Source organism: Tympanuchus pallidicinctus, unplaced genomic scaffold (assembly GCF_026119805.1).
Source record: "Tympanuchus pallidicinctus isolate F22 unplaced genomic scaffold, pur_lepc_1.0 scaffold28, whole genome shotgun sequence".
Taxonomy (NCBI): Eukaryota; Metazoa; Chordata; class Aves; order Galliformes; family Phasianidae; genus Tympanuchus; species Tympanuchus pallidicinctus.
In genome coordinates this window covers 1,256,666-1,278,646 of record NW_026294745.1, presented here as the reverse complement: position 1 = coordinate 1,278,646, position 21,981 = coordinate 1,256,666, and the positions used below count along the sequence as shown (strand labels likewise).

The window sequence follows — 21,981 nt, the reverse complement described above, 5'->3', positions numbered from 1 at the left end:
CTTGGGGTGAGGGACCCGAGGGCCATTTGTCCCCGCGGTGGGGACGGCTGCAGCCCTGCGTGCCTCGCGGTGCCGTTTGCCGACTTCCTTGGCCGAAAGGCAGAGGGAACCGCTGGGAAACGGGCTCCGGGACGGCGTCCCACCCACCGCCACCGCCGCAGAGCTCCCGCTCCTCAGATCCCCCGAACGGCCCCGTGTTGCGGAACCCCATTCGCCCCCTACAAAACCGCCCCGAATCCTAAACACCCAACGCGCGCGGTTTGCGCCATCAGATGCCGGGAGGGGCGCGGAGCGCTGCGCACCCGCGGAACGGCCGCTGTGGGGCGGCGGGGCCCCGGCGGAGCTCCCGGAGGAGCTGCGGGTGCCGCTCCCGCTCCGCCCCCGCGCAGCCTCCGCCCTCGGTCCGCCGCGCGGCGCCGCTTTTACATAACGCCCCGGGGCCGGGGTCCGCTCCCCGCGGTTCCTCCGCACGGCGGAAATGCGGAGCGCTTCGCATCGGTTTCCTGCCTGAGCCGTGCCGCGCCGTGTCACCATGGGCGAGCGGCTCTCGGACGCTTTCTCGTGCAGGTAACCGCGGAGCTGAGCGGGGCCGGGACGGGGCGGGCGGCTCCGGGAAGCGACTGCGAAGGGAAAGTGGAGGAGAGAACGATGGGCGGCCGTTTCTCCTGTGCCCCAGTCCGGAGCGGGGACCCCCGAGCCCCCCGCACCCTCGTCCTTATCCCGGGTCCACTTTTCCCGAAGAATTCTTTCTGTTTGCAGTGTGTGCTCCGTATCCCAGCACCTCTGGGTGCTCCTGTTCTTATCACTGAGGATCCCAGCACCCCTTAACCCCTGGGCACTCCTTCTGTGTTCTCTGTTCTCTTCTGGGGGGTCCTAGCACTCCTATCCCGAGCACTGTGCTCCATCCACCGTTGGTGTGATCCTTTAGGATCAGGACCCCAAAAAGATGGTGATCCCTTACAGAGGGCTCAGGTCTGATGGTCCCTTAGGGAGGGTGCAAGACCCTAAAAGGGGTGATGCTGCCCCACAGTTAGGGTTGCCCCCCTGCCCACCCCACTCTCCCTCTGCCCCACGCACTTTGCTGGCTCGCAGTGCTGCGTGGTTTGGCACACGCGGGGCCCATGAACACGAGGCTGATGCACTGCAAGCAGTGCTGTGCCAACGTCCTCGTGTCAGCCCCGCTGTGCCAGTTGGGGTCACCGCACAGAGCCCTGACCCATTGGCTCCGGCACCGGGAGCAATGCGGCCGCCGCTGGGATTTACTGTCAAGGAAACCGGAGCGAGCTGTCGAGCTGCGATTTCGACATTGCTTTTGCAAATGGATTCAAGATGTGCTGGGCTTGCTGGGACTTTTGGGGCTGCTGTGCTTTTGGTAGTGAAAGCAGCTGGAGGAAGCGGCGCTGCGCTGGAACCCAGCCGTGTCCCATGTGCTTTGGGGCTGCGGGGTCAGGACTGGCTCAGCTCCTTGGACTTCTTTTCAGCTCATTTCGATGCATGGAGGACTTCTTAGCCCCCTCCCAGTACTTTTCTTTTACTTTTTCCCCCCTCCTTTGCCGTTACATATTTAAAGTCTCTGGGAAGATCCGTGTTTGTTTTGCCATGCTTTGCTCTGGGCTGTGTGCTTTTGGACTCTGAGACCTTCTGTGTGTCCTCCCCCCAGCCATGCAGTGTCCCCAGGGGAGGGACTGGGGCAAAGCAATGGCGTTTAGACAAATCCCAGCTTGAGGCACAAAGTGAAAGTGCAAGAGTTGCTGGCAGGGCTGCGGTGTGCGGCTCGAAAGGAGGAAGGGCCCCATCCTGCTCCACAGCTGCAGGGTGCAGGGGGAGAGCCCCATCCCTTCTGCACCGGGTGGTGGTTGCGGGGCTGAACCCGTGGCTGTCCCCCAGCTTTGATGGGCTGCAATGTTGGCTTTGCTCACAGGTGGCTGCAGTGCTGCAGAACTGTTTGAAGGGCAGAGACGGCCTTCAGTAGGATGACTTTCGTTGCGCTGGTGGGCACATTAGCAGGACACATGGATGCATCTTTAGAAAGTGGGACAAGAGAGGAAAACCAGCCTGGGAACAGCAGGGGTCATCCCACAGGTCTGTGCCTGCAGCAGGAGGATGGCAGCAGTGTGCCATGGGTGCTGGGACAGCAGGGACGCAGCCATGGGATGTAAAGACCAGGAGGGAGCGGAGGCTCAGCCGCACATGGGCTGAAAGGCCATAAAACAGCTTGGATTTGCCATGAGCACAGCACCAAGGCTATTTAACACGATTGTGCCCAGGGCAAAGAGTGCATCGTGTTGTGGACCAGCTCAGAACAGGCATCTGTTCTCATGGGGTGATGCATCTGTCTCTATAGGGTGACAAAGGGTGCTGCTCTCCTTCTCCACCTCCCCAGGCTGCAAAACACCAAATCTCAGTGCCCAGTGCTGCGAACAGTCACATTCTCCTTTGGGGATCACATCCAGCTGCCAGTTCCTACCGCCCCGGCCCCATAGCAGTGAGATGGGGTCCTATAGGAACAGGTTGCAGAGGGACTGAGCCGCGCCATTGGGATGCCAACAGAGCTTCCCACCCCCACCATCCCTGAGCCCCCCCCAGCTGGATGCAGCAGCACTGAAAAGTGCCGTTCATCGCCCTGTGCTGGGCTGCGGGGCCGTGCCAAGAGCGGCGGCTGCTGCCTGGCTCAGAATAGCTCTTTTCATGGAGGACATCCTGGGAAGGAACAATGTTCCGCTCGCGGCATTGTGGGAACGCTGTGTTTGTGTGAGTCGGGAAGCGGGGATCTGCGGGGCGTTCCCCAGCCCCTCCGGAAAATCGCCTGTAGGATGAATTGAGAACAGCATCCTAAAAGAGAAGCTGAAAGTGCTCAGCTTTTCCTCTACTCTGGCTACAGCCGTATCTGTGCACAAATCCCATTTCCACTGCTGACTCGCAGCAAGGGGCCGGGGCCGGTTTCATTTTCAGATCGCCGCTGTTGCTCCCAAAACCCTGGGGCCGGAGTGACGCTTTGTGGGTTGGGCAGTAGGGTCGGTGGGAGCGCTTTAATGAGATCTCCCAGGAGTGCTGGAGGCGGTGCAGCTGCAGGGCCGGATCCTGGTGCAGGCTGGGGCTTGTTGTCACCACCCGCATCAAAGCGCGGCCGATTGGTCCCATCCATCTCATCCCATCCAGTCCTGTTGCATCCTGTTGTGTTCCATCCTGTCTCATCCCTCTGTTCTCCAAGAGATGGCTGCTCCTGGCCCTGCACCCCAAAGCAACCCCAAAACAGCTCCGAAGCAGCACGGGCTCTGCACTTTTCCACTGCCTCCAGATAAGAGTCCTAAATCCCAATGAGCAGGGCCGTGCCCAGGGGTGGGTGGGATTCTCCATTGGGTGCAAATGGACGCAATGTGCCATGGTGGTGATTGCTTTGGCTTGGTGGTGACCTGCAGAATGCGATGCCAAAATCCGTTTGAGTTGCATTCAGATAGAACATCCCTCCTCCTCCATCTCGGCGCTCTGGGGGCAAAGGTGATGCCGCAAGCACTGGGGCTGTATTCCCATCCTCATCCCAGCTGGAAAACGCACGTTGTGATTTTGGGCTCCTTCCCACCACGCGCCACAGATGAATCCCAGCGTCCTCAAATCCAACCTCTTCCAAAGCTCCCAATCCATCCACGTGCTCCGCTGCACTGTCCCCGCAGGCTCTGCGTGTGCCGGCAATCCCCGGGTGCCAGCGGAAGCGTGAGTGCAGCCATAGGGTGCTGAGTCATGGGCAGGCTGGTGGTGCTGATAGACGGCCGCGTGCGGGGCCCGCTGTGGGGCTCAGCCGGGCCGTGGGGCCGATAACATCTCCCATCACCCAGAAACTGCACAGCACGTACTCAGAAGGCCGGCGGGTGAGCAGAGATAGAGGCTGTCGTTCCCAGTGTTATCGCCGCCCTGTCTGCAAAGCTGATCTGCCGCTCTCCAAATCTCCTCGCTCGCTTCCTTTGTGCTTTTATTTTTTTATATATTTATTATCACTATTATTATTATTATTCCCCGCCCCAAAGCAATGCAATCACTTTTCCTTCCCTTCTAGCAGCTGTGGGGAGGCGGTGGTGCGTGGTGCGGCAGGATACGGGCGGGCTGGAGGATGTTTCCTGCCTGAGCAGAATGCACGGCCCCGATAAATGCCGCATGCGAGCACAGGGTACGGGGGGAACAGTGGGGCCACGCCAGCTGTGGGGAGCTGCAGGGATCAATGGGGCCACATCGGAGCCCAGAAGGGTCCCTCGGGTCATCGGATTGATGGACATGGTGGTAATATCTGCATGGAGAGCCAGGGGCACTCCATGTGTCCAAATGCAGCCATGGACGGTACCCCTGAACAGGGGAGCAGGTCGGTTTTAAGGTTCTTTGAGACTGTGTGTTGTGTCCAGTTGGACACAACTGACATTGGAAGTGGATTTGCATTTGTTGAAAGGATGCTTTAAGCACGGAGAGAGGAGCAGCTGTGTTGCTCCATGCAGTGCTGTGGGATGTGGCAGGGACATAGCGTGGACACTGTGGATGGATGGAGGGACAGATGCTCCTCTTTGCCCCATATGAGTCCACATGGGGATGCCTTACTCATCTCGGTGCTGTCAGCGTGGCTGCAGCTCTGTCTGAATCTGCTGCACGAAGCAGCTCCCTCCCTGGATTGCAGCAGCAATTTGTTTGGTTTCCTCCCCTCCTGTCCCTCCCCCGACAGTTTTATCAGCTCAGCTGAAATAGTTCCCAGGAGGGAAACCCATCAGCGCTGTTAAGCCCTTGGCAGAATGAAAGCGGATACAGCCGGGCCGCACGTCCTGTGGGAGCCGCCAGCAGCTGTGCGGGCAGGAAGCCACGCAGACGCTGTGCAGGCAGGGAAACTGAGGCATGGAGAGCCAGGGCTATGGGGGCTGGCATCTGGGACACGTGGTGCTCCGCTGGGCTGCGGGTTGTGAGCCATTGTGGTTTCTTGCCAAGCTGAATGCAGTGCGTCCTGGGGGATGAACGGATTTGGTGCCAATGAGGGTGGCCAAGTGGGGAGGTGTTGGGGAAGGATCCATCCTGATGGCACCGCTGTGCTCTGTCTTGCAGCGCGGCCGCCTCGCTGGAGCCACGGCAATGAATGGGCACGCTCTGCCGGCCGGCACGCCAGCGTATCCCCGGGGCTGGCATGAGTTCTGTGAGCTGCACGCCATCAGCACCGCCAAGGAGCTGGCGCGACACTACCTGCGCTTCGCCACCGAGCACCCGCACCATGACCTGCTGGCTGCCGAGAACTTCTCGCTGCGCTTCGCCGACCTTTTCCAGCAATATTTCTGCAATGAGGTGAAGGAGGGCTTCGCCATGAGTCAGCTCCGCATCCTGCCTGCCGGCCCGGCGCGGGATTACCGGGACACTCAGCGCCAGCATGCAAACCCTTCCCTGGGCACGGCGGCTTCCAAAGGCGAAGCAGAGCTGCCCACTCGCCCTGAGCCCCCAGCCGAGCCCCCCACAGGACTGCGCAAATCATGGAGCTCGGAGGAGCTGACGGGGCCGGCACGGAGACCCTTCTCGCTCAGCCAGCTCCGCCGCAGCTGGCGCAGCCTCTTCCGCCGCCGCTCCTCGGATGCTCTCCCCATGGAAGCCGATGGTGAAGTGGCTGAGGCTGCGCTCAAATCAGGACTGAGCAAACGCATCCTGCCCTGGGGGCTGTCCCGGGAGCAGCCCCCCGAGGTGCGCAAGGAGGGGACGCTGCGGTATGGGCTGCTGGATGAGACATCACTGGACAGTGGGACGCGCTGGCAGCGCTGCCGCCTGGTGCTGCGCAGGGCAGGGATGCTTGATGGTGAGGAGTATGTGCTAGAGCTCTTTGATCCACCCAAGGTAAGGAGATACTTTCTGTGTGGGGTAATGTGATGGGTTTGGATGAGCAATGCTGCTCCGGGCTCCATTTGGATCATAGAATCAATCATAGAAAGACTTGGGTTGGGAGGGACCTCAGTGACGCCATGTCTCCATGTCGAGGGCAGTGTGAGCACAAACTCTGAGTGGTTTGTAGAACGCCATGGCTTTCAAGGAGCCCCCAGGTCAGGCGGGGATGGAAGCCCAAACCACAAGCAGTTTGTAGAATGGCTTTGCATTGGAAGGGAATTCGGTGATCCCATGACAATGGCAGTTTGCAAGAACAAATTATTGCCATGCTCTTTGTGATGCTCTTTGCATTTCTCCTCGCTTTCCCAGCTGGAAGCAGAGCACCTGCCTTGTGCATGGATGCAGGGTTAGTCCTGGGATAGTGGCTGATGGTCTTGCTGGGGGAATCCCTCATCCCCAGGGACCAGTTTGGCCAACCCCAGACTCATGTAGGGATGGGCCTCATGGTGCTGTGGCTCCCAGGGAAATTCCAAACGGAAACAGGGAATGAAAAGCAACTCCATCCCCTCCCTGTGGGGTCTGCAGAGATCTCAGTTTTATTTTGTGAGTGCCTCTGTGGGACTGAGCAGTGCTGGCTGTGCTGGATCTGGGTGGCAGCAGGGTTTAGCCATGGTGTTTAATCTTTAAAAAGCCAGTTCCTGCACATGGCAGGGCTGACGCCGCCGGAACTGGATGGGCTTTTCATCGAGTGGGGGGGTTGAATTTACTTTTTTTTTTTTTTTTTTTAATTGATATATATATTTTTAATTTGCACTTACTTAGCTCTGAGCAAATTATGCTTCGGAGCAAAGCACCACGACTCGGAGGAGCAGGAGGAGCCGGCGTCCCTGCGGTGTCCCCAGCACCGCTGCGCTTTCGCTTTTCGCAGCTCAGCGTCACGTGTGGCAGCAGCCGCGGCTTTCGCTTACACAGGGCTGCAGGAGCCGGGCTGGGGCTCAGCCCTTCCCTTTGGGTTTATGGGACACGGAGCACCTTTGTTCCACAGCACAGAGCTTGGTACTGGCCAACCTTGCTTTATTTTCCACTTTTTAAGTGCTGTTCTGCTTGCTGTTGCTGCTTGGGTGGCTGTGACTGGTGACGGGATGAGGGCATGGAGAGCTGTGCCATGCTCAGCCCTGGGCGTCAGGCCGGTGTGGGTTCTCTGATGTCTCATATTCTTGTGCTCGCCATTCCTCCTCACTTGGGGCTTTCTGCTCTACCGCACCGTATATCCTCACGGATCTGGTAGCTCTGGAAGCTGCACAGAGGGCATTTGTGCCCTGGGCTGTCCCCTGCCCTTCTGCAGGAATGGAGCTCACCAGGCCTGGGGCCGCCCTGTCCGTCTGCTGAGCCCCACGTGCGTGTTTTATGGCCAAGCCCTAAACCCCGTGAAAATTGGGATTTGCAACGGAAATGTCTCGAGCCGTTTATGTTGACCAGATGTTCTTACAGGAAGGGGAAGGGAAATGGGATTTTCATTTGTGCTGGTTTCTTGATGGCATTTTAATGAAATCCATCACATCCCGTAAAAGACTGTACTCTGAGATGAGCTGGGAAGGTTCTTTCTGGTGCAGACGGAGGTGCCTCTGTCACAGCTCTTACGTCCTCAGCCACGGGAGGAGCAGTGTTTTCAGTATTTTTATCTTTGCTTCTTTGCTCAGTGTGAGACTGCTGTGACTTCCTTTTTTTCTTTTTTTTTTTTCTTTCTTTCTTTTTTTTTTTTTTTTGGTGTCTTTTCCCCTTCCTTTCACCTGAAGCTCATTTCTGAGAAGTGCACTCTCCTGAGCCAGCAGCTCTCAGCCTGGGGCTCCCGTGCCTGACCCAAAGCCATGGGGGATGTCGTGGTGCGTGGTTCCCATGGGATTGATGGCCATGGGAATGGCCCAGTGTCACTGATCCCATGGGATGGCATGGGAATGTCCTGGTGCCATGGTCCCCACAAAATGAGATGGGTTGGAAAGATCCCAGTGTTGCAGTTTCCAGTGGGATGAGATGGGATGGGACAGGATAGAGTGACTACATTTTTGGAAGAAGCATTGGCATGGCCATGGCGGCTGCGTTGGCACCGCTGTTCCAGGCAGAGACTTGAGCAAATCCTATCCCCTGTTGCACAGTGTGGCTTCAAATCCGAAACGTGTTTACTCTTCTAAGTGAGCTCTAATTATGGTTCAAGGCTGGGACACCACTCACTGATCCACAGCCACCCCGTGCATCCCCACCTTTTTGCCCCTGGCAAGCAGGGATGGGCACTGAGCAGCAAACCCCAAGCAGAGGATGGGAGCACCTCACGCTCTATCACTACCCTGAGTCCCACTCAGGACCCATTCCACGCTACACTTTTCTCCCTCGTTGCCATAAAGCCACGAAACAACCCCAGGGCAGTGACGCAGCTCCCATTGCCCCGGGCCAACGCCGCATCCCCTCTCACCCACAGCCCTCCTGGTGACAGCGGGTGTCAGCACGTCCCCTCGCTGCCGTTCTTCGAAGGCTGAGCTGGGTGTAGCCTGGGCTCTGTGAGATTTCGGTGGTGAATTTTTTCTTTTCTTTTCTTTTCCTCCTCCCCCCTCCCCTTTTTATTATTATTATTTTTTTCTCGTTTTTCAGGGTGAGGGCATGCGGCGGGGAAGGGCGATGAGACAAAGGTTATTTGTCATTTATTAACCACAACTTTTTCCATCCTTGGTCATGCATGGGGGGGAGGAAAAAAAAAAAAAAAAAAAGAAATAAATAAATGAACCCACTTTTAGCAGCGTAACCACAGCTCCGGCATTAATTGCTGAAGAGAGGAGTTTCTTATTTTGGAAACCGTGTTGCTGGGATGGAGCCTGCCAGGGCTTGATTGGTTCACATGGGAAGGGCGAAGCTGCCCCTTTCCCCGCCCTGGGGCTCTCAGGGTTTGCTTGGAGGGAAGAGCGGAGAGTTCTTTTCTTTTTGACCCAATTCCTGAAGATTTGGGGTGGTTTTGCCCTACTGCTGTGGTCTCTGTGCCCATGGGGATGGCACCGTCTACCCTGCAGGATGCTGCAACACTGTTGGGTAGGAAAGGGTCACATGAGTGCCAAGGAGTGAGAAAAAAGGAGAGAAGTGGAGAACCTCAAGAAAATGGACTGGGAAGGTGCCCCAACCCACTGCCTTTCCCCTGTGCGCAATTTGGGGGTCCCAGCGTGTGCAGCACCTGCTGATGTAAAGTGCTTGGTGGTGCTTTTGGGTGATTGTAGCTCCTTTTTTTCTTTTCTTTTTTTTTTTTTTTTTTTGTTATTGGTCCAGGATGTGGTTGTGTCGGGGCTGAGTGCTGCTTCTTTCGAAGGTAAATATTTATGAGATCTGTGCAGGGCTGGAGAAGCCCTGGGGCTGAGAGGGACACTCTGCTCCACGCTGGTCCCCATTGCTCCAGCATCACAGAAATGGTGTTTTAGTAGTGATGATGCTAACGATTAAGCAGAGCTCAGCAGGGTGGACAGGTCAACCTGTTTTGGGACTGACCTACGCCTAGAGTTCAGTTGTGCTCTCCATTCTTGACATTCGCATCCCACGTGGTGCCAAACCCAACTCTGCTCCTGCACATCACCCATAGGAGCAAAGGAGGAGTGAACACCCCCACAGGCACGGGGTTCTGCAGCCCTTGGGGTGACTCAGCCCCAGTGGTTCCCGCCCGCTCCCTCTCCACCTTGTTTACTTTCCAAGCTCTTTTATTTATGCCAGGAAATTATTAAAACAGCCCACGCTGGAAGCGAGTCTGTCTGAAAATAAAACTCCAAGCGGCTGGCAAGCACTGGCTGCGTGAAGCTCTCCTGTTTATAGCTCTGCTTTTCCAAAATGCTGCTTTGCTCGGGATGAATGGAGCCAGGTCAGAGGGCGACTGCTCTGCATGCCCATTTTTCATCGCTGGTGGAAGGGATGCGCTCAGCTGTGAGCATTTTGGGGAGCCCAGCAGCCGCGGGTCGGGGTCCAGCAGTGCTACCGTGGCTGTGGATTTGGCCAACACAGCGCATTGCGTTTGGCTGAAGCTGAGCGTCCCCCCTCGCTCCCATCCCCGATTCCCCCCGAACTGCAGTGCTGGGGCTGAATGGGAGACATTCAGCCGTGCTGGCGCGTGCAGCGCACGGGGCTTTCAGAGGGACGTTTCCTCATTCATGCCCTGCCTGCGAAGCAGCCTCTGCCTTATTTATGGGCCTTTTCATCAATGCACAAAGAGGGGCAGTCAGCCCTGAGAGCACGTGGGTTTCCAGCCCCCTGCATCCCTCCTCATGGGGCTGAGCAGCATCGATGCCTTTTTGGGGGGCACTTCCAGCACCCCAGTTATTTCTCTATTAGAAATAGCTGAGCTGGGAGCTGGGGGCTGCGCTCCCCCAAAGCACTTTGCACCAGTGCAGAGCCACCAGAGACTGGAACAGAGGGTGCTTTGTGCCCTGTGGCTGTGCCTGGGACTGGCACAACAGAGCCCCTTGTAGCCACCCAACCCGCTCCCCTCAGGGACATCTCCATCCCCACCACGGGCTTTGGAGATTTGTTTTCCCGTCTGGTGTTGTCCAAGTGGGGAATTTGGGGTTGGCAGTGGGATTGGAAGGGACTTTTTTGGGGTGATGGCAAGCAGGAGGTGATGGGGGGGGAGGGAGAGGGTCTTGAGTTCCCCCCACCACAGTATTGCTCACGTTTCTCTGTCCAACAGGCAGGAAAGCCCTTGTATTTACAGCCCATGCCCAGAGCAGAGAAGCCATGAAGGTGTTCAGTGCTGCTGTCAGTTGGGTTCAGAGTGAATGGCCCCTACGTGCCACATGGCTCTCCCAGCCCTGGCTGCCATAAGCACATGGGGAGTGGGACACAGCACCAAAATGGGGTGAGGGACGCAGTGCCTGTGTGGGAAATCCCTTCTCTGAGTGTGGAGGAGGAAACAGGGCAGAGGAGGAAGAGGCTGCGGGAGAATTAAAGGAAGAGAGGAGGGGCTGTGGGTCAGGGCCAAGCAGAGGCAGGGAGAAGCTGTGGTCAGTGGAAGAAAGGCTGCTGGGAAATGGCAAGGATGAATGGAAAAGCTCAGAAATCCCCCAGAGCCATCACGGGGCTGCCCGCATGGGTTCAGTGCCCTCAAGACCCGCTGTGATGTGAGCGGCCAAGGATGAGCATTGGGATTGTCCAAGGATGAGCGCTGGGATCAGCTACACTGCCAACCCTATAGGGCATTGGGATCAGCTGCTGGATGGCCAGCACTGGGGTTGACAGTGCCTTAGAACCAAAGGATGTATGATAGGATAAGCCTTGGCACCTGCTCCCAAGATATCTGCTGGGATTACCTCTGGTGCAGACCCTCAGAGATGAGTGTGACGAATGCCCTGAGCCCACAACGTCCCCAGGTTGCTGCTCTGTGTGGGAACAATGGGAACCTCACCCCCCCATGACTGCGTGCCACCGTCCCCCTGGGAAACTTCAGAAAACTCCCCCGGGGCCACGGGTGCAGGATGTGGTTTGGGGCTGGCATAACGCAGCACCCGCTCTGCTGCAAATCTCAGTGCCCCGTCTGTCCCTCCATCTGTCTGTCCCTTCTCTGTGGGAACCCCAGCGGGGCTGAGCTGTGTCACTCTACCACTGGTTGAGGTTTGTCCCCTGTGTAATGGAACAGCTGAGCCATGGCTTACCAGAAGGGACAGATCTCACCCATACACCATGGCATGGCTCAAGGTGGAAGCGAAAGAGCCAGCATGGGGAAATCCCCAGCACATGGATTGGCTGCGCTCAAAGGATTTGCTTTTGCTCTTCATGGCCTTGGCCCTGCTGCTGGAGCTGTGCCACTGCTGTCATTGCTGTGTCATCACTGTGCCACCACCATCATTGCTGTGCCACTGCTCTCATTGCCGTGCTACCATGACCATTACCATGCCATCGCCATCACCACTGTCACCATTGCTTTGACACTGCTGCTGTGGCCATGCCATCACTATGTCACTGCCATCATTGCTGTGCTACCGCTGTTATCTACATGCCATCACTATCACAGCTGTGCTGCTGCCATCATTGCTGTGCCACTGTTGTCACCGCCACGCCAAAGCTGTCACTCCCTGCCACTTTACACAACATCCCCAACATAGTAGTGGGGCTTGAAGTGTGACCCGTCTCAATTCACACAGTATTTTTAAACTTTAGGAAATGGTTGGGGTTTGGCAGACCACAGGTAGAAGGACGTTGCACTCAAGCACTCATTTTAATGGTGCTGGGACCTGGCATGGTCCTCCGGTCCCCATGGAGCTGGCACCCCAAGACATTGTCGGGTGCTCATATAGGCACTGGGATTCCCCTTCCACCCTCCAGATCCTCTGGGGAGCAGTGGGGTGAATTTAGCAGAGTGAGAACAGCAGCATTTGCAGTGCTCATCGCATCCCATCCCATCCCATCCCATCCCATCCCATCCCATCCCATCCCAATCCCATCCCATCCCATCCCATCCCATCCCGTTCTTACTGAGCTTACATTCTATAATGCTATTCTATGATTCCATTCCATCCCATCCTCATGATTCCATGACTCCATTCTATGCTCCCATCTCATCCCAAACTCCCTGGGCTCCAGGAGGCTGTGGCATCTCTGCCCATACAAAGCCTGTGAGCATGCAGAGTGTTGAGTGTGCACTTCTGGTTACCAAGAAAGGCACTTCTTGGTAGGGCCGCCATCGCATGGGGCATCTCGTGGTCAGGTGCAGCGCGGTGCCTGCGGTAGGCACTTCTCCGAAGCCAGCGTGGTGCTGGGGCATCGTATCTCTTGGCAGCATCATTTCCTTCTCCCTCAAGCTCTGCGTGCAGAGCTGAGCACAAGGCTTCGCCGAAATTCCTTTTCCTGGAATTTCCCCTCCAAGAAAGAGCGAACAGCGTGGTGACCGGGCTACGTGTGCCGATAACGCCTGCGCCGCGTTGACACTGTGAGCCTGGGGATGTGCCAACCCAATGGGATGGGCACTGCAGCGTCCCCTCCTCGTGCTGGGCATCGTGCCGCAGACTCTGCTGTCCCTGGGAGGACAAAGCCATGGGGACGTGGTGCAGCTCCGACACTGATTGCGGTGGCTCTTGGCAGGGCGCAGAGCCGCAGCCGACTTCTAAGAACTTTCTTTCAGCACAGCGCAGAGCTGATAAGGGCTGCTCCCTCTCACGCTGCACTTCCGGCCCCAGAGTACACCGAGTCCTTGGTTGAGAGCGAGATTGAGGTGGGGGGGGAAGGGAAGGCAAAAAAAAAAAGAAAAAAAAAAGCACAACCGAATGTAGCGGGACTTCCAGCGCTGGAAGGAGCAGGTGTGCACTGATGGGAATGGCTTTGCAGCAGTGAGCACGGAGCTAAGTCACATTCCGGTCCCTGTTGCATGGCAAAGTGCAGCCTGGAGGCAGCTCAGCACTGCACAGAGGGATGGGTCTCATGGCAGCGTGCCCGCACACACTGGCATGTGGTTGGCAGCATCCAGGCACTGCCAGAGCCTGGAGTGGGTGCCCCATACCGCAGCCCCAGCAGCTCAGCAGCAGAGGAACCGAAAGCTGCCGCCAGGGTATTATTAGAGTTGTTGGAAGTGCATGCTCAGCATTTTGTCATGTGCCTGGGTCAGAGTGAAAGCGGGCAGGCAGCAGTGGGCAGCTCTCAGCACGGCACCAGGGCAGTGCCTGGGGGGGTCCCATGAATGTATTCTCACCAGCCAGGCTCTGATTTCATTCTCAGTGTGCACAATTTCCCTGGCACACACTGGGAAATGCCTCCTCCCTCCTTTCCTCTGCATTATGGCACCACAGAGATGGGTTCCTTCTTAAGGTGCATTACCCGGCACAGCTCGTGCCAAACTCAGGGCAGCATCCATGCGGGATGTGTCCCTGCCACATGGGGTATTTCCTTGCCAGAGGACTATTTCCCTCCAGAGAGGGCTATTTCCTCACCCTATGACCCTGCTGAGCTGTACCACTTGCTTTCTGCAGGGCTCCAAGCCAAAGCTGCGCGCTGCCTGCTCGGCCATCCAGGAGGTGCGGAGGTGCACGCGCCTCGAGATGCCTGACAACCTGCACACCTTTGTCCTCAAGGTACGGCCCCGAGGCCTTTTAGAGCCTTTTTGGGATGCACATGGCTGCCCAATGCTCCTGTGCCAAATTTCACTTCCTCTTTGGAGGGTGGTTTATGCTGGGGGGATGCAGCTTGTAGGGTGGGGGTGCTGTGCTTTGAGCAGTTCCTACATGTGGGTGAGGGTACGATGGGGATGCACATCTCCCTCTAATGTCCCTCTGTGGTGTCCCCAGGTCACCAATGCTACTGATGTGCTGTTTGAGGCGGGGGATGAGCAGCAACTCAGCTCCTGGATGGCCGAGATCCGGCAGTGTGCATGCAGGGGGTAAGAACTTGCCAGGCTCCTGAGTCTGCACATCCTCAAATACTGTGCCCAGCACTTATCCCATCTTCTCCCATCCTCACAGGTTGGATGTGGGTGACCCTGAGCTCCTGTCAGGCCGGCATCCCGATCCCACAGCCACCAGCCCTGCCACCAGCTCTGACTCCCCAAACCAAGGTGAGCACCTGGGGACACCGAGAACAAAGCAGAGGTGTTGAGGACACCATCCCTAGGAGGGTTCCCATACCTCGCTGGGACTGGCTGAAGTTAATCCAGCCCCCAATGGTGCAAGGAGGACAGAGATACAGGGGAAGGGATGGGGATGATGAGTGGGGCTGGGCAGGGTCCTCGCTTCCCTGGGGCACTCACCCTTGCTGGTGTCCCTGTGTCTGGGCAGGGGCAGTGTCAGGGGGGCCGGCGGAGACAGCGGGACCGAAGATGGAGCAATTCCTGTCATCCTGCCCCTGGTTCCATGGGCCCATCTCCCGCGTGAAGGCAGCGCAGCTGGTGCAGCTGGGGGGGCTGGAGGGTCACGGTGTCTTCCTGGTGCGGCAGAGCGAGACGCGCCGCGGCGAGTATGTGCTCACCTTCAACTTCCAGGGCAGAGCGAAGGTACAGGTGGGAGATGGGATGGGATACATTGGGTTGGGATAGGTTGGGCTGGATCGAGTTGAGCTGGGTGGCAAATGTTACCCCTGCAAGAACCTCACCCCCCACCCCAGCTGATGCTCTCCTTGTCCCAGTGCTTGCAGAGGGCTGGTGTCCCCATCCCCAGTTCTTGGGAGAGGGAAAAATCCTGCAGTGAACAGGGCTGGAGATGCATCACATGATGCTAAGGCCGTTTATTCCCTTCCCCATCCATCCCAAATATCCCCGTGTCTCCCGTCATCTCCTCCACCAAGGGAGCTGGTGGAAGGCTAACAGGTCTGTGCTCCTCCCTGCAGCACCTGCGGCTGTCGCTGACAGAGCGGGGCCAGTGCCGTGTCCAGCACCTGCGTTTCTCCTCCATCACAGAGATGCTGCACCACTTCCACAGGTATCCCATCCCACTGGAGTGTGGGGCCACCTGCGATGTCCGGCTCTCCAGCTATGTTGTAGTCCTCCCCCAGCCACCAGGTAAGGGGCAGCAGTCCGGGGATGAACATTCTGGGCTTTGGGAGTCCTGGGGGACAGGGATGAGGGTCCTGGCCCTAAGGGAGGGTTTTTGCCCAAAGGGAGGGTCCTAGCCCTAAAAGACAGACTCTGAGGCAGTTGGTGCAGCTGTGCCCATTTAGGGGAAGCAGAAGCATCGGGACGGTGTCCCAAAAGCTGACACCTGAGCTCCTGGCTATCCCACTTTGGGCAAGCAGAATCTACCGTCAATCTCTGTGGGATGCACTCCAGCGCTAGCAGCAGCACGCTGGGACAGAACCACCTCAAGCATCTGCTCTCTCCCTCTGCCCGCAGCTCCTGGCTCCAGCCCTGCGCTCCCTGTCCCACTGCCCTTCTGGAGCCCGGAATTCAGCCTGACCCCCTCCGAATCCCCTCCAGAGCCCATTTTCCACCTGGTGCCACCGGTGGCTGAGTTGGCGCAGGGCTCACACCCCAACGGGGCACCCCATGGCGCACGGCCCCGTGATTCGGACTACGAAGTGGAAGCCCCGGGCCGGGGCCGTGTGCGTGCTGTGGACAACCAATACACACCACTGTGATGGGCACAGGGATGCACTTTTGGTGGAGAAGTCCTGGAGATCCCTCCGGGTGGCACAGAGGAAAAAGAATGTATTTCCTTCCTTCTGGTTAGGGATTGTTATTTTTTAATTTTGCAAGGAAGGGGGTCATTGTTCACTCCAGTATGGGTGTGCTCCCTCTCCTGGGCCTGTTAAAGGGCCATTAAAAAAAATTTTTTTTTTTTTTTTTTTGTATTATCAAAGCTTTCTCATTACTGTTTACACAACCACCATGGGGACACCGCACCGCCCTGTGCTCTCCTGCCCCTTCCAGGAGGAGCCGAGGGTGTGTGGTGCATCTGCACCATTGGAGCAAATGAATGAAAAATGGATTCACAATTCTTGGCCAAGCGCTGCCCGCGAGCCGGGATGGGGCTGTGCCACGCTACTGCTCACCAAGGATTTGTTTTATCTCTACAGACAAGGCAAAAACTGGCTTTTCTCCTTCCTTTTTTTCCCCAACTTGCCTCTTGCAGCCAATCCTGCAGCAGCGCTGCCCACACCGTGATGCTAACCGAGACGTGAACACTAACAGCTCCATCCCTAACAGTGCCACCGCTGAGAGCTACTGCGGAGACTGACAGCAAAGCATCCCCCACCAATGGGGGCATTTCCAGCACAAAACTCAGTTTCCCCATGGTTTTGTACTTTGGCTGTGCACCCTGCTCAGCTCTTTTCCTCCCTGCTAAACAACACGTAAGGGGATGGCGGTGTTCCACGCTATGCAGTAACGGGCAGAGGGAGCACACAGCCACTCTGAGCCCGCACACCCAACGTGCCTTATGAGAGGAAGAGGAAGGTTTGGCGTTTCTGCAGCTGTAATACCCATACAACACTTTAACCTGCCTCCATGTGTCCCCTCAAAGCATGGAGCCCCATTTACCTGCTGGTGCCTAGAGAGAGGATCAGCTGCTCTATCAGGAGAAAGGAGGGAGCTGGGGCCGTTGCCACATTCAGGGCACATTGGCAGCGCTCAGCTCCCATTTATGTGACCACAGAATAAATTGAGTTGGAAGGGACCCCCAAATAGTACCTGGTCCCACTCCCCTGCAATGCACAGGGATGCTGACAGCTCAATCCCAAGGGTTCCTAATGCAACATTATTCTCAAACTCAAATTAAAGAGAATCTTTTCTTCCCCCCCTATTAAAAATAGAGCCATAAGAGCATTAATTTAGGATTTCATTTGAAAGCCAACAATACAGAGCCTCAAAGCTTTTGCAAGGGCCTGAGAATGCACTGTGTGCACCACTGGCCCTGCACAGCCCACAGCCAACTGCACAGCTCTGCTGTGATCAGTGACCGCCATGCATAAGCACAGGAGAAAGTGGCTGCATCCCCTTGAAAACTCACATGGAGTTTTGTGCCTTCCATCTCCTGCTCTGCTCCCATTCTCCACTTTATGCATCCGAAGCATGCAAAGCCTTTTCTGCCTAACTCCTGTTACCAGCACCCCCAGTACCTGCCCCATTGCAGCCAGACTCCAAACTGGAGCATTTCAGAGAAAATGATGCACATTGTCACCTCCTGGGCTGCCAAACACAGGGAGGCTGCAGGGGAACAGAGCAGCCCCTGTGCTCTCTTCCTTCCCAGAGCTGCACCAAGGCTGCAGGCAGCAGCATGGTCCCCCTGCACCAGAAAGCAGCAAATCAGGAACAATGCAGCCTGAATTTGGGGCTTTAAAGGCCGATGCCTCCTTGGTGCATGGTCCCAGATTGTTGTGTTTGGGGAGAAGCCGCACAGCAAAGCTCTGCAAGCCCATGGAACACTTGCACATGCTGCAAGTGCCCCAGGCAGCCAGATCTGAATGATTTTTTCCCCAAAGGATGAGAGGGTCTCACCCCAGCTCCCCTACAGAGGCAGCAAAGGGATGGGAAAAGGGATTGCAGCCACACACACAGTGTTCCTAGCCTGCCCTTCTACTGCACGGGATTTGGCATAGTTCAAAGGGGAACCACTGGGTTTGGTTAGATAAACCTACATTGAGTTCATCAGACCATGCTCCCCTGCAAGGTTAATGCAGTGGTGAAGATACTCTATTACAGGGTAGGAAAGGCACTCCCAGGACACTGCTTTTGGCAGTAAGGATGCTAAGGGAAGGAGCAGTGCCTTTACTCTCCAGCTAGGACTGCAGAGACCTGGTTCTGACAGTGCCTGACACAAAGCAATAATTAACATTTTTAGTTATCTCATCCCTCCCTGCCCCAATGCACCCCAGGCAGGTTCCCAACACTGCTACCACCACCTGGTGCTGAAGCACAACTATCCCATAGCAAAGCGTTGGGGAAGAGCTCCAGGTCCAGGTGGAGCCAAAGCAGAGGGAATCCCTGTGAGCTGGAACAGCACCGGCTGTGCTGGGAAGGAGCCAGGAAGGGGCTTTTTGTTCCTTCACCTCCGGACCACACAACACTGCTGTCACACGACCAAGCATATAAAGCCTCCAAGTGTCTGAACACAGCATTCCAAACTTCAAGGTGAGCTTGCTGGCTCTCACCAGGGCACAGCCTGCACCAGCAGCCACTGCATGCCCTCCCACCCAGCCTCTAGGGTGACTAAAGCCAACAGGTTCTGTTGGATGAGTTTAGTGATTTGGAAGTTCTACTTTTCACCTGCACAGAAGAGTTCTTCTTGTATAGTAGGTTTTCTATATATTGTTTCTGTATGTACTGTACAAGTAACTTATTCTTGAATAATGCAATTTTACCATAATATAAAAAAAACCTGCTCTTAATAAACTGTTTTTAGAACTCGTTTCTCACTTTTAGTATTTCACCTCATTCTCTATGGTGCTGCTATATGAGCAGACCAGGAGCTGCTCGAACTCACAAACCCTCCCTCAGAAATGGAAGCTCCCTGCCAGCAGGAGCAAATCTCCATCATGACTTTTGATGGTCGCATGCCCCCTGCTGCCCACCTGCATTTACTTACATTAATTTCATGCATTTGTGACATCTTCTGCACAGCAACAGAGCAGCACGAGGCTGAGGCGTTAGGGAACGGACCCGAACAGAGGAAATTCTTTTAAAACCTGCACTCACACTTCTGTTCTGAACCCTCCGACTTGTATCTGCAGTGGCCCTGCAAGTCACATACACCTGACGGAGTTCCATAGGTCTGAGGCTGGAGAAGATATTAAAGAGAGATACTGGTAAAGCAAAACACAAACAATACGTAGGTCAGTTTTTAAAACTTTTTTTATTTTTTAATTTTTTTTTTAGTTTTTATTTTATATTATCTACAAAGTAAAAGTTTTCTTAACTTAAAAGTTACATCACTGTCTCACGATAGTGATCATCTCATCAAACGTGATTTATAAATAATAATTCATCAGTTTGACGATTAGAATTTTTTTTTTTTTACTGAACCTGTTTCAAGTTTAGTTAGAAGTAAAAGGGATCTCCAAGTCTTGATTTTTAGTGATAATAGCAGCAAGAATCACTCTTGTTACTTCTTTTGCTAGCTGATGAGTTCATAACTTTGAAGGGTCATTAAAAAATAAATAACTTCCAGTTTTCAGCAAGCAGAGTTGGGGCACTTGCAGGACTCAGATACAGTGCATGGAATTATGGAATAGCCCACAAGTTCCTAAATGCCTCTACTCAGTCCGAATCTCTCCCACTGCAAGATGAACTGTTAGCATTCCTAGTGGATGTTACAAGAAATCAATTTTTTTTTTTTTTTTTTAAACAAAATAAAATGAAATTCTAGTTTTCTGTGCTTCCAGTTGGCAGAAGCAGTAGAAGGAGGGTATTTGGCCTACAAAAGGTATCCAGCCTTTCAGTTATTCCAGATGAGCCTTACAACTGCTGTTGGTGGTGGGCTTGTACTGTAAAAAAAAAGTTCAAATGTAAATAATAGATTGGCAAGCCACACAACAGTTTGCTAGTAAAGTGGTCACAGGACAACTACTGAGCTCAACTTTCTTTTTCTTTCCCTTTTCCTTTTAAAGAACAAAACAATACCCTGCATATCGAGATGTCCTTTGGATGTTTCTCTCCTCCCTAAACCCTCACAAAGCAGCTTGTTCTGCTCACACATTCCCCAAGACATAACATCAGAGGCTGTTTGGAAACAAATAACGATAGACATCTAAGTAACTTTAAAGTGGAAAGAAGTCATATAGCACCTACTTTTCCCCAAAAGTAAAGCTGCAGAATATTACTCTGAATTAAAGAATAGACTTCAATTGTCACTTTACTTCGGTCAGTAGAAGTCTAACAGCACTACCCCCAGGCAACACTGTCACTCCTGTCCTTGGGACCGATCGCTTTAAATTTAACAACCCCCCGGATCATTATGAGCAGGCTACGCAGACAGTCCATTCCCCACAGCAAAACCACGGCAATACCTGGAAGAACACAGCCCCACCGCGTCAGTGTCTGCACAGTTATCCACCTCTGTACTTCAGCTACACAGAAACAAGGTCTTTGCTACATTAGCTAAATCTGGCATGCTTAGCTAGGCTTGTATTTGGGCTGGCAACGTACAAACGCTAAATGCACAAACAGTTTGCCATCAGCAGCCCGCCATCTAAAAAGGACATCTTCCATTTGTTTTCTGATGGTTTTTTTTATTTTTTTTGTTATTCTTTTCCCCAGATCTGGTTCGTAACAGTTCTCCTCGCTACTGTGACCTGGCTCAGTTACGGTGCAGGTCTCCCGGGCACACACTCCTCACCTGAAGGGTGCGTCATATAGGGGAAATGTGTTGTTGTCGAGACTGGAATGGGCTGTAGTGCACTTTGAGCGATGGCGGCTTGGGGACCACCAGGTGGCTGTGTCGTCATTAGCATCATTGGAGCATGGGCAGTTGGGTGAGAAGGAACCATTCCTGACTGTACATGAGCCTGAAACAAAGAGCTCTTTAGTATAATGGTCACAAGGAGGCATCTCTCCTGGCCACATGACTAGCGAATTTTTTCCAGCTCTACCAGTAAATCCAGAGATTTACTCCATTTTAACTAGATTAGCTACAAAGGGATTAAAAAAAAAGATAATAACAACTAAAGTAATAACTTTTAAAAAGGCTCAAATCCTTACTGCTGGCTCCGAGTCACATTCTGAATTTCAGCAATAATTTGGACAGTGCACACTGGGAGAGACCGCTAGCATTAAACAGAGGGATATATATCTCTTTTAAACCTCAGCAACAAATCTTCAAAACATTATTGTTAGTAACCAAGATCAAAGTGCTTCCTATGCAGAGAATGCACTGGGTGCAGATAGGAACCTCACGCTCTGGAGCTCTGGCATCACTTGCTCCCTTCTCATTACACAGCTCCACATTCTTTCATGGCTCCCTGCCCTAGGAACGCTCTCGAGTGACCTGTGCCCACGCTATCTTTCATCTGTGCAGTCATTCTAAGATGAGTGATTTCATCCCTTGATGCTGTTAGGTCAGCTTTGTTCTGTTTCCAGTTAAGCTCATCACAGTTAAGGTCCTCATGTAATCTAAGCAATCATAATTAAGTCTCAGCAGAAAAAAGGAGATTAATCTTCATTATGGCTGATCACCTTCTGGCAAACCAGTTCAGTAACTTGTCGGTTGACTTCTTTTGCTCAGAGTGGCTCACGACTCTAGAGATTGTCAGTTGTTTTGAAAAACAAGTAAACACTGGTTTCTTAAAAGCACAACACATTAAGGAATCCCTAGAGCTTTCAGTCAGTTTGTCTCGGAAAACAAAAATTATTTGCATCTAAGGCTTGCTTTGTCCTTCTACCGGATCCCACTGTCAGGGTGCTACGGTGCAGCAATCGCAGCCTCACGACTTTCACAGGCCAGTAAAGACAGATAGCAGGTAGTGGCTACAATTTTATTTCTTAAAGACAAAAGGGTTATTTGACTCATCACAGACATTCCTCAAACTCTTTATCAGACTTGCACTGTATTAATAGCGCTCAAGAAGCCTTTAAAGGCAGGAACTGCAATTCCAATCTCATTCTTGCACTAAAAAGGGCTTAGAAGATAAGGCTGTGAAACAAAAACACCTTTCAGGATGGGCACCATTTTCACTTTGACAAACATGCTATTACAGCAGCTGTAACTATAAAGCAGCTATTCA

The 21,981-nt window shown here is 54.2% G+C and overlaps 2 protein-coding genes across 11 annotated transcripts in view; one reads left to right on the top strand and one right to left on the bottom strand.

The window, feature by feature from the left end:
• Window positions 1-257: 257 nt before the first annotated feature.
• SH2B3 (SH2B adaptor protein 3) lies at window positions 258-18,673 on the top strand. Its single transcript, XM_052691149.1, is given in 9 exon segments — window positions 258-520; window positions 522-567; window positions 5,074-5,844; window positions 13,809-13,910; window positions 14,124-14,215; window positions 14,298-14,389; window positions 14,610-14,824; window positions 15,157-15,328; window positions 15,659-18,673. Coding segments are annotated over 9 exon segments (1,983 nt in total). The 5' UTR covers window positions 258-272; the 3' UTR covers window positions 15,904-18,673.
• Window positions 16,595-21,981, bottom strand: part of ATXN2 (ataxin 2) — a 52,465-nt gene continuing 47,078 nt past the window's right edge. For 7 of the 10 annotated variants that reach the window (XM_052691142.1, XM_052691137.1, XM_052691139.1 and 4 more), the window contains one exon: window positions 16,595-20,766. In XM_052691142.1, the coding sequence (XP_052547102.1) occupies window positions 20,563-20,766 (204 nt within the window). In that variant the 3' untranslated portion in view covers window positions 16,595-20,562. The remainder of the gene's footprint in view (window positions 20,767-21,981) is intronic. The other 3 variants (XM_052691138.1, XM_052691141.1, XM_052691144.1) reach the window with 1 other exon arrangement.